The sequence below is a fragment of the Ursus arctos genome, unplaced genomic scaffold, assembly GCF_023065955.2.
Source record: "Ursus arctos isolate Adak ecotype North America unplaced genomic scaffold, UrsArc2.0 scaffold_9, whole genome shotgun sequence".
NCBI lineage: Eukaryota > Metazoa > Chordata > Mammalia > Carnivora > Ursidae > Ursus > Ursus arctos.
This window is the reverse complement of record NW_026623111.1, coordinates 58,108,910-58,123,730: the sequence shown is the minus strand read 5'-3', so window position 1 is coordinate 58,123,730 and position 14,821 is coordinate 58,108,910. Positions and strand designations below refer to the sequence as shown.

The window sequence follows — 14,821 nt, the reverse complement described above, 5'->3', positions numbered from 1 at the left end:
TAGGATCAATAAGGAATTTAACATATAAAAGTGGCTAACTTTTACTGTTTTTCCTTTAGCTGACATCTAATTCTTAGGATTCCCGATTTCAACTTCCACCGAGCAGCCCTGCCTCCGTGCGGTTTACCTCAGTCAGGATATCCGCAGGAACTCCGGTGGCCATGAGGATGGTGCACAGCTGCTGCAGTAAGCCGCACTGGAACATCGCTTTCTGGCAGCTACTGGTAGCACCTGGAGGGTTGGTGGGAGACACCAGTACACGAACAAGCTGTGGAAGAAAAGAGAAAACAAAATGTGTCTTTTAAAGATTTAAAAAGTCTTGAGGGACATCACCTGTATGAGCAAGAATATCTATGCGAAGGCTTCCCTCACCTCCTCAGCCAGATCTAGGTGCTCTTCCCTCCAGGCTCTCATGGCAACAACAGTTCTGTAACAGTGCACAGTACGTTATGCCATTTACTCTGCTTTGTCTCCTTCAGGTGATTGTGAACTCCCAGAGTACAGACTGCCTCAGTCATTTTTGTATTCCGAAGAACGAGCCCAGTATTTATAACATAGTTTATATTCAATAAATGAACGAATGAATGAATGAGTAGCAGGGTGGTATATTTCTTATCAAAGTAAAGGTGAACTACCTAATTATAGAGTAGATCTGAAAACGGAGTGGCTTGAGGTGTGATAAATTCCCCTTCAACTGGAGATACTTAAAGAGAGACTAAAACTAACAACTGAAGACATGGTAAGATTTATGCATTAGGGAAGGAGTTGGCCCCATTGATTGTTAATGCTAACTAAATCCTATGGCTCTATGATCAGTCTGAACTTGAACATGAAATCTGAGAAACATAAAAAATGTCATCCCAAACATGTTCAGCACAGTTAAATCTTCAAAATAATTGTATATATATCTTGTATTTTAAAACTAGACTCATGGGTCTATGTGTGTGCAAAGCCTTATATATTAAGATCAAATGGGAAAGTTATGATAATACTTTATTAAGAGGGTTGATTAAGGGTGCCTGGGTAGCTCAGTTGGTTGGACGTCTGCCTTTGGCTCAGGTCACGATCCTAGGGTCCTGGGATTGAGCCCCAAGTTGGGCTCCCTGCTCAACAGGGAGTCTGCCACTCCCTCTCCCCCGGCCCTCCCCAGCTCACGCTCTCTCTCTCTCTCTCTCCAATAATTAAATAAAATCTTAAAAAAAAAAAAAAGAGGGTTGATTAATACACTGATGTCACTAGAGAGAGGCTTTAGGATTACCTATTGGTTTAAATCCTTCGACCTTTCCAGTTAGGCCTCCATGGCTTTTGTTTTTTTAATTTATTCCCCTCTTACCCTTACATGAATACATATATATATATATACTTAAAGCAAATACCAAGCTAGATGTCTTTTCTCCCATAAATATTTCTATATGCATCTCTAACTAAAAAAGATTTTAAAAAACATAATCATCATGCCATTACTGTACCTAACAAAATCAACAATAATTACTTAATATAATCTAATAGCAGTTGGGTATCTTTATTGATGATGTAAAAAAAGAAAAAGCAATTATCAATTCTCTAGATGGCAAAGAAGTAGGAAAAGGTGATTGAAGAAGGAGGGACTACTTAATATAAGGATAAGAAAATAAGAGAAGACTTAATAACAACATTCAAATATGTAAAATACTGTAAGGAATGGACTTGTATTTTCCCAGAGAGCAAAACAAAGGGGGAGTTTGTAGAAGTTGTATCAAGGCAGACTTTGCCTCATTATATGGATTAAGTTTTTAATAACTAGAATTACCCAAAAATGAAAAGGATTCTCTCATAAGGTAATGAGCTTCCTGAGAGTTGCTGGCAGTATCTGTCCAAAAAATGGTCTACAAGGGTATACATGCCTGTAGGAATAGGAGGCAGACTAGTCATAACACTATCATTTCAAGACAAAATTAAAATGTTTTATGACTAAAAAAATTTTTGAAAAGATGTTTCTCCCAAATTTAATCTGTAAAATCTGAATAAAATATCCTTAAGCACATTAATTTCAACTTACGGAATTTTTAATATCAATCATGATTTCAACTGCAATGATGAATAATTCCAGTTAGGACGTTATCTATCCAAATAGGACCGTTTACCACCATTTTTGATGCATTTTCATTTGGTGCATAATAGAGAACTGAAAGTACAAGCAACCCTACATAAGGCTATAAAGAAATAGCCCTGGAACAGGCTGAAAAGCAGACGATAACCTGCGGCCTATAAAATCATAAATGTATCAACTACTCAATTTTTGAGATGGAGAAGATATTAAAGTGAATTAAACTCAGCTTCTTTATTTAGACGTTTACAATCTTCAACATTTTATTCACTTTCTGTAAGTCAAGAATACTTGAAGAATCAACTTACTATGTACTTAGAATTTTTTTGCTGATACTCAGTACTCTAGTCCACATTTTTTGGGGGGTAAAATAGTACTTTACTTTTTAAACAGCGACACTTTCTTAAAAAATAATTCCTTACATAGTACCCTAAACTATAAAACACGAATGGACTCTTCCAATACTTTAAATTTTCACTGGTTGGCAGGATATATATATGTTTTTGCACATCACCAGATCCCTTCACTCTGTCTAATCACATTTTGAAAGGTACTTCTCTAGAGGAATTTCCTTTATTAAGAAAGTGGTGTTGGGCAAAGATAGCAAGCTTACTACTTAGCATCCTATTTTGAAAGTATGAAAAACTAATAGAGTCTTGAAATATGTAATTCTGACACATGAAAATAGAAATGATGAAGGGGAGAGTATAAAATAGAAAGACTCTATCCATGTTCTCCCGTTAAATATTTTCCTAACCGTTCTTAGGAATATTCTATATAGGGTAACTATAATTTATTATCTAAATCGGGACAGTTTAGAAGTGAAAGAGGACACTGTTACAGTAATTACAAAATAATACCATCCCGGCAAAATGGGGCATCTGGTCACCCTAATTATCAATCAACCCTACACAGCCAATTCCCAGGGCATGCAGCAGTATTCAGACTCTAATTACTAGAGAAACTATCCATCTAGTTTTGAGGAAAACAACTTCAGGAAGGCAGGCACAATTCAGAGATATTCAAAGACCCATAAGAATCACCAGGGAGTCAGTAAGTTGGGAGGCTAGTGTATAAACTAGAGGATTGAGAAGGAATAATAAAGGAATAAGTAAGTAAAATACTTCAAAGAATTTCATAAATTCCCTGATGCAGAAGTCATTTGGGATCCTACTGTCTTCACTTTTACTATCCATCACCACTAAGCTTTCACCGTAAAGCCTAAATAAAATTACAGGTGATGTGTCAGTTTAACCCATATCAGATTTAAAACAGTTTATTAATCTTTGGGGGCAGGCACATTATCATTCATTTCCTAGCAGTCAGTTCCTAGATCCCAGTAAATGTTTACTGAATGAATTTATTTGCTGAACATAGTATTCTGAACATTAAAGCCTTAATTGAAGAAAGCAGATTTAAAAAATTCAAATGAACACTCTTATTATTCCCTGGGTATAAAACTCATCAGGACATTCTATGTTTGGATTTGCTTTAAAATAATCCAGCAGGGCAAGAAAGGGGAATAAAAGGTGAAACAACATTGCCGGATGTTAATAATTACTGAAGCTGAGTGATGGGTGTATGTAATGGGGGTTGGGAGAGGAGGTTAATGGCCGAGGATCTCTGAGCATAACTGCAAATCTTCATATTAAAAGGTTTTTTTTCAAGCCCATGTGAAACCAACTCAATATCCTAGATTTATCAAACACAAGCAATTTTCTTTTCTTTGAAAGGAACATTGTCAAAATTCTTATCACATTTATTCTAACTACAGTATACCTGTAGCATTACGTGCAGGTTAGTCACTTTCTGTGCAGACCAGCCAGAATTTTCATCTCCAACATGAAACCAAGGTTTCATACGTTGAATATATGAGCCTTCTTTAAAAAAATTTTGATTGGAATTGTTGTTTTTTAACAAGTTTTGGAGCAAAATCAGACAATCTTCCACTACTATACCTAGGAAAAGAATGTAAAATGGAAGTGTTAAGGCTGATAAAACCCGAAGGAAAATTCAATCCCCAAACACTTTTTGCAGGGGGAGGGGGGGCAAAGGAAGAGGGAGAGAATCTTTTTTTTTTCTTTTTTTAAAGATTTTATTTATTTTAGAGAGAGACAGAGTCATGCACATGCGTGCCTGTGTGCAGGGGAGGAGCAAAGGGGGAGAGAGAGGGACCAGCAGATTTCACTCCATGCTGAGCTCAGAGCCCCAGGGGGGGCTCAATCTCATGACCCTGATATCATGACCGAGCTTGAGCTGAAATCAAGAGTCCGACACTTAACTGACTGAGTCACCCAGATCCCCTCCACCAAACACTTTTAAAAAGACAAATCTCCAAGCTCAGCATTTCTTCACTACGGCAAGGAAGAAAGCCTACTCTGACTCCTGATGACCATAGGCCACAAGTTGTGTGCTCTTTCTCAGGTCTCCACTGAGCTCTTGACCACTCTGTTCAACTACCCACTCACCTCAGTAACTTATATTTTTTCTTCAGATCCCAGATTAAACATCAAGACCTGATGACCAGGCTAGTATCACCAGCTACATGTTTTCACAAAAGCCTGCTCCTTTTATTATGCAGTATCTGTCTTCTCCACTAGATTATAATTCATAAAGACAGGAATGTGAATGCCCTCCTAGGCTACAGGGACTTACTCTATGTCCTCAGAGTAAGAGACAGAGACAAGATATCAGATCTATAAATATCAGGTCACTATTAGATGTCCGTTGAATGAATCAACCACATCTTATTTAATCTCTAAGAAGCACCTAACATCATTGTCTTGATGTCCTGCCTTGAAACTTCCTCTTCCCTTGGTTTCTAAAACACTAACTACTCTCTCTTCATTTTCCTTACAGATCTCTGGCCACTCCTCAGGCTTCCTGTCCTTCCTGGTTCCTGTTCTCCATTTATTCCTATCTCTGCTTACAACATACTATTCTACAGGGTACTTTCATCTGCACTACAGCTTACACTGTTATCATGGCTTAAAGCTTGCCAAGTGATCTCTACTTTACTAAGTGCTAGTTTGATTAAGGATGTGTTTCTTCTGTTAAAAATATGATTGATACTAGATGTTCACAGCTAGTAGGTTCCTCTGTATGGTACACACTTTTACTCCTACTAGTTGGGCTTTATGTTTACAAAAATCAGTTGCTCTTTTTATTTTTTTTAATTAACAGACTTTATTTTGGGGGCACCTGGCTGGCTCAGTTGCAAGAGCATACGACTGTTGATCTTAGGGTTGTTTGAGTTCAAGACCTTTGTTGAGTGTAGAGATCACTTAAATAAATAAAACTTAAAAAAAAAAAGACTTTATTTTTTAGAGCAGCTTAACAGTGTTTTGTAGAGAAATTTTTAACGTTAACGAAGTCCCATGTATCGACTTTTTCTTTCATGGATCATGCCTTTGGTATGGTATCTAAGAGAAAATTACTTTTGTAATTTACAAATCAACCATGCTATTGCACTAGTTATTAATTAACTATTATATAAATTGCCAAATAACAGTCCCCCCTTATCTGCAGTTTCACTTTCTGAGGTCTCACTTATCTGTGATCAAGTGCAGTCCAGAAGCAGATGGTCCTCCTCCTGATTTAGTGTCAGAAGGTTAATAATAGTAGCCTAATGCTACGTCACAATGCGTCATTCAACTTACTCCATCTCATCACATAGACATTTTATCATTTCACATCATCACGAGAAGCAAGGTGAGTACAGCACAATATTTTCAGAAACAGAGAGAATAAAATCACATTCGTACAACTTTAATTACAGTATATTGTTACAATTGTTCTATTTTATTATTAGTTGTTGTTAATCTCTTACTGTGCCTAATTTATAAATTAAACTTTATCACAGGTATGTATGTATAGGAAAAAACACTGTATATATAGGGTTTGGTACTATCTATGATTTCAGGCACCCACTGGGGGTCTTGGAATGTATTCCCTATAGATATGAGCGAATGACTATATAATAACAGAGCTATTTTTTTTTTTTTAAGATTTTATTTATTTATTCGACAGAGATAGAGACAGCCAGCGAGAGAGGGAACACAAGCAGGGGGAGTGGGAGAGGAAGAAGCAGGCTCATAGCGGAGGAGCCTGATGTGGGGCTCGATCCCAGAACACTGGGATCACGCCCTGAGCAGAAGGCAGACGCTTAACCGCTGTGCCACCCAGGCGCCCCATAACAGAGCTATTTTTATAAAAACTAAGTCTTTGGCAAAACTCAATGAAAGCAAGTCATTAAGAATAGCTGTTGTTATACATAGTAATGCAAGTCTAAAAAACAAGTAATTGTAAAAACCCATAAAGATCTTGCACTTCAAAGAAATCAAAAAGCAAATCCTACATGATGTATTGTAGATGTGATGTAAGAAAGATGCAGAAAGATGATGGAAAAACTCCAACTCCAATCAGTCGACCCCTATTCGAAGAAAAGATTCTGGCCCTAACTCAAAAGATCAGTATATCAATGCGTATTTTTAAAAAATTACTACATTTAACTTGAAATAAAATGCTTAAGGTGCATATAAAAACCTCTGATTTAACCAGTCCTGATCTCTCCAAATTAGAGGCTTTCTTACCTCATGCTGCTGAACCATGTGGATCCTCACCTCCTAAGGAGGATCCACTGAATCTGTCTCTTATTCAGGACCAGAAATCTCCATTAAATAAGATCTGCCATTAGGACCATCTGAAGGCTCTGGAGGAAACAGAATGTCAAAGCCCTCACAATAACTGGCAGGCCTTCCCTCCACTGTGCAAAGTGAATTCTAGAGCTTTGAAGGCCAGCAATAGTTACAAGGAGTCACTGGAACTTATCTTAGCAATCCTAAAGACTAGCTAATTCTACCTTTCCTTAAAATTCTGTTTTCCTTGGTCATCTCTGAAAATACATACGTCGCTATCACCTATGCACTTCCATTTTCTCATCTTAGAATGCTTTATCTCCTTTCAAACTCTTTCAACATGCTACCTCAAACTCCCAAATACTGGTTAATAAAACCTACTATACCCTCAATCACTTCATGAAATGTTTTTTATTTTTTTTTAAGATTTATTTATTTATTTTGGAGAGAGAGAGCTCACACAAGCAGGGGGAGGGGCAGAGAGAGGGGGAGAAGCAGACTCCCCACTGAGCAGGGAGCACGATGTAGGACTCAATCCCAAGACCCCAGGATCATGACCTGAGCCAAAGGCAGATGCTTAACTGACTGAGCCACCCAGTGCCCTGAAATGTATTTTTCTTTAAAGAAGCTGCCTTCGGTGCCTGGGTGGCTCAGTCGGTTAAGCATCTGCCTTCAGCTCAGGTCATGATCTCAGGGCCTGGGATCAAGCCCCACAGTGGGCTCCCTGCTCATCAGGGAGCCTGCTTCTCCATCTCCCTCTGCCGCTCCCCCTGCTTGTGCTCTCTATCAAATAAATAAATAAAATCTTAAAAAAAAAATAAAGAAGCTGCCTTACCCTGTAACATTCTGAAGTGCAGGCAGTTCATGCTCTCAATCCCATGTACCTTAGGGTCAGAATGTGGAATCTATGATCCTCCCAGCCCAGTGTACTTTCCAGAGACCATAGTTCCTCTGCCTTCTCATAAGATCTCCTGTTTCCTTGAGGATCAGGCCATCTGCCATACCATCTCTTACCACTCCTCATCGCAGTTATGTAACAACACCGTGGTCACTACTCTGTTCACTGAAAGCATCGCTGGCATCTTGCTCAACATCTTTCTCGACTTCCTGCTGTCACTCTTGATTTCAAAAAAATCCATTTAATACCTGGACTTCTCAGTTCCTTGGCCTCATCTTCAGAGAAAATTCTTACTCCGTTATAAAAACCTCCCATCTTTCCCGCTAAGTATTCTCAACATATCTGTTCTATGGTTTCCCTGAGACTTTCAACCCATCAACAAGTCTTCTTTCTTCCTTTTTAGGACCCCCCTCTGTCTTTCCTTTCTTCCCTATCTGACTTAGATTATATAGATCTTCATTTCTTCACTCTGTAGATAATAAACTAAGTTCTCTCATCTTAGTGTCTTTTCATAGCACCTTCTTGGAAAACATATAATTCTGTGAAAAATTAACTGCTTGGTTTTTTTCCTCTATAGCACCTAGGCAGCTGAGTACTGGAAAGGAGTGGGGAAACAGAATCACCTAATCAAGCAGTCTGCAGTGCTGTAAAATCACAGTGAAAACCCTCAATGAGGCTTTTATCCCTGCCTGGAAATCTTCCTAATTACAAGAGTCAACTAGCTCTCCTATTCTCCAAAAGACTTTTTACCTTCTTCATAATTCTTAACTGTGTCCTCCTCTTTCACTCTTAGCATATGACTCTATTTTCAATTCAACTTCCTACCACCAGCTCTGAAAAAGGACCTACATCTCCACCTGTGCCTTCCCCATTATGATGGAAGATGTGCTTCTTTTCCTATCTTAAAAACCAACTCCTACCCCCTACTCTGGATTCCATTCCTTCCTCCTTTTTTAGGTATTATGTATCACTGACTGATCATCCTCTCTCTTCCTATATCCTCCCTCTTCTCAACCTGCTTATATTGGTTGCAGTCTCTCTCATTTTAAAGAAAAAACCCTCATAGATTAAAGAAGAAGAATAATCTGATGATCTCCATAGATAGAAAAAAATCCACTAAAATTGAAGATTCATTCACGATAAAAACTCTTAGCAAAAATCAAACTTTAGTATTCTCATGAAAGTCAGCAACATTCAACTCTGTATTAAAGATTCTAATTAGCACAATAAGACAAAAAAGAAAAGTGTCAGAATTAAAAAGGAAGAAAAACGATCACTTTTATAAGTAGAAAATAGGATTGTTTACACAGAAAGCCCAATTAGAACTAATGGTTTAATAAGGTGGTTGGACACAAAATCAACATAGAAAAATCAAGTAATGACCAGTTTGAGAATGTAACAGAAAAAGATCCCATTCATATGGTAACAAAAACGGTAAGATGTCTAGGAATCAATCTAATAAAAAAAGGTGTAACACTCTTTTGTTCAACATTATAAAACATGACTCAAAGATCTAAAAAAAAATCTGAATAAATTAAGAGATAGACCTGGGTTCATGAATGGGAAAAGTCAATACACAAAGATGATAATTCTCCTTAAATTAATCTGTAAACCCAATATATTTCCAATCAAAATTCAAACGGGGGGGGCCTGGCTGGCTCATCAGTAGAGTATGTGACTCTTGATCTTGGGGTTCTAAGTTTGAGATCCGCACTGGGTTCAGAGGTTACTTAAAAAAAATACATATATACATATATTTATTTTTAATATACAAACTTGATTAGCAAACAAATTTCATTCAAATAAACAACAAAAGGGAAAGGCGTGTTAACGCAATTGAGAAGAGGGCTTCAGAATTCATTCAGATGACCAAAATATATTTCTCAGCTACTTGATCTTCATTCACAGTTTCTGAAAACCCTTCAGAGCCATAAAGGTGAAATGGGTATCCTGCTATTAATGAAGGTGATTTTGGGACCCCACCCAAAGGCGGGTGCTGGTTGCCAGGAGGACCAACCATGTGACTATAGGGTTGGAACTTTCAGTCCCCCCCAGGAATTCTCCCCACTTCCAGGAAGGAGGGAGAGGCTAGAGGCTGAACCAGCTAATGGCCAATGACTTAGTCAATCATGAATTTTTAATGAAGATTCCATAAATACCCAAGAGGACAGTTTTTTGCTCCTTTGCAGAGAGCCTCCACACTTGGGGAACCAGAATGCTTCCACGTGTCATTAAGCTGGGACCCAAGCTTCGCAAGGACAGAAGCTTCTTTGTTTAGGACCTCTCCCTGTGTATTTCCTCATCTGGCTGTTGATTCATATTCTTTAATAAACTGGTAAACATGTGTTTCTCTGAATTCTGTGAAGTAGGTCAAAAGCACAGGTAACAGCCTGGGGCTTGTGATTGGCATCTGAAGGGGGAGGGTGGAGGGCAGTCTTGTAGGACTCAACCCTCAACCTATGGAATCTGATGCTATCTGTGGATAGACAGTGTCAGAACTGAGTTGAATTCTCAAATACCCTGCTGGTATCTAACACTGGAATTGGATCCGGGAACCAAACAATATAAAAGATTTTTCCTATATTCTAATAGATAAGAGATTATTATGAGGTTTAGTAATTTAAAAAGTATGTTTTTAGTGCAGCGTGTGACAAATGGAACAGAACAGAGTACTTAGAAAGAGACCTTCACACACATGGATGTTTGACTACAAATCTCACACCATCATTCAAATGCAAAACCCATATTAATTAAATGTAGAAGACAAAACTGAAAAGCCTTTAGTAGAAGAAAATGATGAAAACACTCTTTACAACCTTGAGGTAGAGAGAAATTTTTAAAATAAGACACAAAAGCATAAACTATTTTTTAAAAAGCCAATAAATGAGGGTGCCTGGGTGGCTCAGTGGGTTAAGCATCCGACTTCAGCTCAAGTCATGATCTCAGGGTCCGGGGAATGAGCCCCACATTGGGCTCTGTGCTCAGTGGGGAGTCTGCTTGTCCCTCTGCCCCTCCCTCTCTCACTCTCTCTCAAATAAATAAATATTTTTAAAAATACAATCTTAAAAAAAAGTCAATATATGTGACTATGTTAAAATTTTAAACTTTAATAGAAACACTATAGACTAGAAAAAGATAATTGAAACATGTATAATTAACAAAGGATTAGGGGCGCCTGGGTAGCGCAGCGGTTAAGCATCTGCCTCCGGCTCAGGGCGTGATCCCAGCGTTCTGGGTTCGAGCCCCACATCAGGCTTCTCCACTAAGAGCCTGCTTCTTCCTCTCCCACTCCCCCTGCTTGTGTTCCCTCTCGCGCTGGCTGTCTCTCTCTGTCAAATAAATAAATAAAATCTTTAAAAAAAAAAAAATTAACAAAGGATTAGTATCCAGAATACATAAAGAACTCTCAGTAATCAACTGGGAAAGGAAAAACAATCTTACACTAAAAGCGCAAGCAGGTAATTCAGAGGGGTAAAAGACAAATCAACAAAATCAGATGGCATAAACACCCACGAAAATATGCTTAATCTCATTAGTTTACGAAATGAAAAGTGAAAATCTCAATGAGATACCCATCAAACTGGCAAGCAAGGATTGAAGAAATGTGAAGAAAAAGAAACCTGAAAACACTGCTGATAGATACATAAACTGATAAAGCCACTTAAGAAAGCCATTTGGCAATATGCGGTAAAGATGAAAAAAGTGTAATTCTATTTGTAGGTATACAGTGTAGAGAAACTTCATATACAAGGAGACGCATAACGACCATTCACAGTAACAGTTTATATTACCAAAAATAGATACAGCCTAATTGTCAACTCAATCAAAAAAAAACAAACAAACAGATCATAGGGGCACCTGGGTGGCTTGAGCGTTCTGTCTTCAGCTTGGTTTGTGATCTTGGGATCCTGGGATGTAGCCCTAAGTTGAGCTCCCTGCTCAGCAGGGAATCTGCCTCTCCCTCTCCCTTTGCCCTTCCCCCCTGCTTGTGCTGTCTCTCTCTCAAATAAATAAAATTAAAAAAAAAAATAGATCATAGAATATTCATACTACTGAATAATAAATAGCACTTAAAATGAATAAACTAGAGTAATATGTATCAACATGGATAAATCTCAAAAACATAAGGTTGGATAAAAAAACAGCAAGTTGTAAAATTATATTCAGAAGGATGCTTTTTATCTAGTTTGAGAACATGCAAAATAATGTTATATATGGTTTATTATGATGTGTGTGTGTGTGTGTGTGTGTAGAATCACACAAATACATGTTAAAAGTATAAAAACAGGGGCATCTGGGTGGCTCAGTTGGGTAAGTGCCCAACTCTTGATTTTGGCTCAGGCCACGATCTCAGGGTTGTGAGACTGAGCCTCACACTGGGCTCCACGCTCAGTGGAGAGTCTGCTTGGGATTCTCCCCCTCTCCCTCTGACCTACTCATGCATACTCTCTCTCTAAACTAAATAAATCTTTTTAAAAAAGTATAAAAACACTCACTGAATGGGAAAACAAAATCAAAATACTGTAATCTTAGGGAAGGAAGGGAGAGTAACAGTTCTACAGAGGCTTAACTTTGTTACAGTTATACAGAGAACAGTTATACGATGGACTTAACTGTGCTTTCTTTCTCAAAAATCTAAAACATGTACAGCAAATTGTAAACATTTAATAGAATTGGACGATAGATGCACTAATATTTGTTACACTATTTCTTACTGTTTTCTGTATGTTTGAAATATTTCATATGTCAACAAAAAATTTAAGAGGATAAAAAACATTCCCTGTCAACCTCCAGTTCCTATTCACTTCTCTCCCCTAACTTCTCCATATTCGTTGAATGAGTTTTCTCTACTATTATATTTTCCCATTTCTGACTCGCTCCTCTCACTGCAAAATAGATTCTGAGGCAACCACTATACACAACTGCTCTCCCCAAGGTCATCGATGATGTTCATGTCCTAAATCCCAAAGGTGTATTTCTGCCTTATCTTGTCTGACACCTGAGCAGCTTCTAACAATGCTACCCACTCCCCAGACCCTTCTACAGAGGTTTTCCTCCTGCCTCTCAGCCCTCAGTCTCTTTTACCAATAGTTGCTCCTCTACCATCCCTTAACTATTAGTATTGCTTAAGTTTTGTTTTAGCACTTCCCTTCTCACTCCTTACTCACCCTGACTCATTTTATCTTTTATCTCATTTATCTAACTTTGTTTCATCTGCCATCTATATTCTAGACACGCAAATCTTTATCTCTAGGCTGGCCCTCCCCTCCTGATTAATATGGCCAAATGTCAACTATGCTACTCAACTTGCTGATCTCAGTTCAATCAATGCAAATAAGCTAATTTTCTCTTCCAACCCCAGTGCTAGGTTTTTGGATCAACCTCTCATTAAAAACAACTAAAAACATTGAATTAAAAAACAAAAAAGTCTCAGGAGCAATGAAGAGTTTAGTTTAGCAGGCTAACACTGATAGGAAAATGGTTATCTTAGTGAGGTAAACATGCATAGATACTTTTGGCTAGGAGTACATTTCTCAATCTTAAAAAATTGAAAACTTTCATTTTGACAGACTCACAGGGCAGAGAGAAAATAAATCAAAGCCAAGAGCATACACAAGGTGGGAAAGGAATCTAACAGAAAACTCTCCACTAATAAGCTGGGACTTCAAAGGGCTATATCCTCTGGGTGAGAATAACCAAAAGTTAAGTAGTCCTCACAGATCTTAGTGCCTGGGTTTGAACTGCCTGAGTGGTCTAGGAAATTTCAAACCCTAAACCTGGATTAAGTTAATCCCAGATAAACTGCATTCCCAGGGCTTGGCAGAAACTACAATGTTTTCTCTAAAAGAAATTACCTCTATCCTAGGCTTCAAATTCCTATGAATAATTCTTCTGTTAAGTAAAACATAACACCTAATCAAAGATAACCATGCACAAAGAAAACACTGTACAATGCATTAGAACCAATGGAGCAAAAGTTCCAGATCCACGAAGACTTAAAATTGGTATTATCAGACAGACACAGACTATGAAATAATTGTTTCTTGTGTTTGCAGAAATAAATAGTAAGTTGAAAATATCTGCAGGGAGGGACACTTGGGTGGTGCAGTTGGTTGGGCATCTGACTCTTAGTTTCGGCTCAGGTGGTGATCTCGGGGTTGTGGGATTGAGCCCCATTGTTGGGCTCCCCGCTCAGCACAGAGTCAGTTTGGGATTTTTTTCTCTCCCCCTCTCCCTCTGCCCCTCCCCTTGCTCTCTCTTTCTCTAGTAAATAAATAAATCTTTATTATAAAGAAAAGAAAAAAATATCTGCAGAGAAAAGGAAATTATAAAAAATTACACAGCAAGTTTTCTAAAGAACCGAACAGAACTTCCAAGAAAAGAGAAATTAAAAATTCAATAGATGTATGTTGACTAAACTTATATTTCACAAATATCAAGTCAAATCATGTTGTACACCTTAAACTTGTAGGTCAATTATGTTTCAATAAAAATGGGGGAAAAAAAATCTCTCAATAGACATGTTTAACAACAGATTACATATAGGTGAAGATGAACACCAAGCTTACTTTTGCTATGTCATTAAAATAAAAAGCTTTTGCACAGCAAAGGAAACAATCAACAAAACTAAAAGGTAACCTACAGAATGGGATATTTGCAAATGACTTATCTGGTAAAGCATTTGTATCCAAAATATATAAAGAACTATCTTATAAAACTCAATACTCCCCAAATTAATAATCCAATTAAAAAATAGAAGACATAAATAGGTATTTTTCCAAAGAAGACACACAGATGGCTAACAGAGATATGAAAAGAGGTGCTCAACATCACTCATCATCAGGGAAATACAAATCAAAACCAGGATGAGATACCACCACACACCTGTCAGAGGATGGGGGAAAGGGGAACCCTCTTACACTGTGGGAGGGAATGCAAGCTGGTAGAGCCACTCTGAAAAACAGTATGTAAGTTCCTCAAGAAGGTAAAAATAGAACTACCCTATAATCCAGCAGTTGCATTACTAGGCGTTTACCCAAAGAACACAAAAATACTAGTTCAAAAGGACACATGCACCCCAATGTTTATAGCAGCATTATCTGCAATAGCCAAACTATGGAAACAGCCCAAGTATCCACTGACTGATGAATGGAATTAGATGTGGTATATATATAATGGACTATCACTCAGCCACAAAAA

The 14,821-nt window shown here is 37.9% G+C and overlaps 1 protein-coding gene across 2 annotated transcripts in view; it reads right to left on the bottom strand.

Moving 5' to 3' along the window:
* Positions 1–14,821, bottom strand: part of USO1 (USO1 vesicle transport factor) — an 87,471-nt gene that overhangs the window by 23,965 nt on the left and 48,685 nt on the right. For both annotated transcript variants that reach the window (XM_044388177.3, XM_026509946.4), the window contains exons 9-10: positions 3,866–4,044; positions 128–268 (exon numbers count right to left, since the gene is read on the bottom strand). In XM_044388177.3, the coding sequence (XP_044244112.1) occupies positions 128–268; positions 3,866–4,044 (320 nt within the window). The remainder of the gene's footprint in view (positions 1–127; positions 269–3,865; positions 4,045–14,821) is intronic.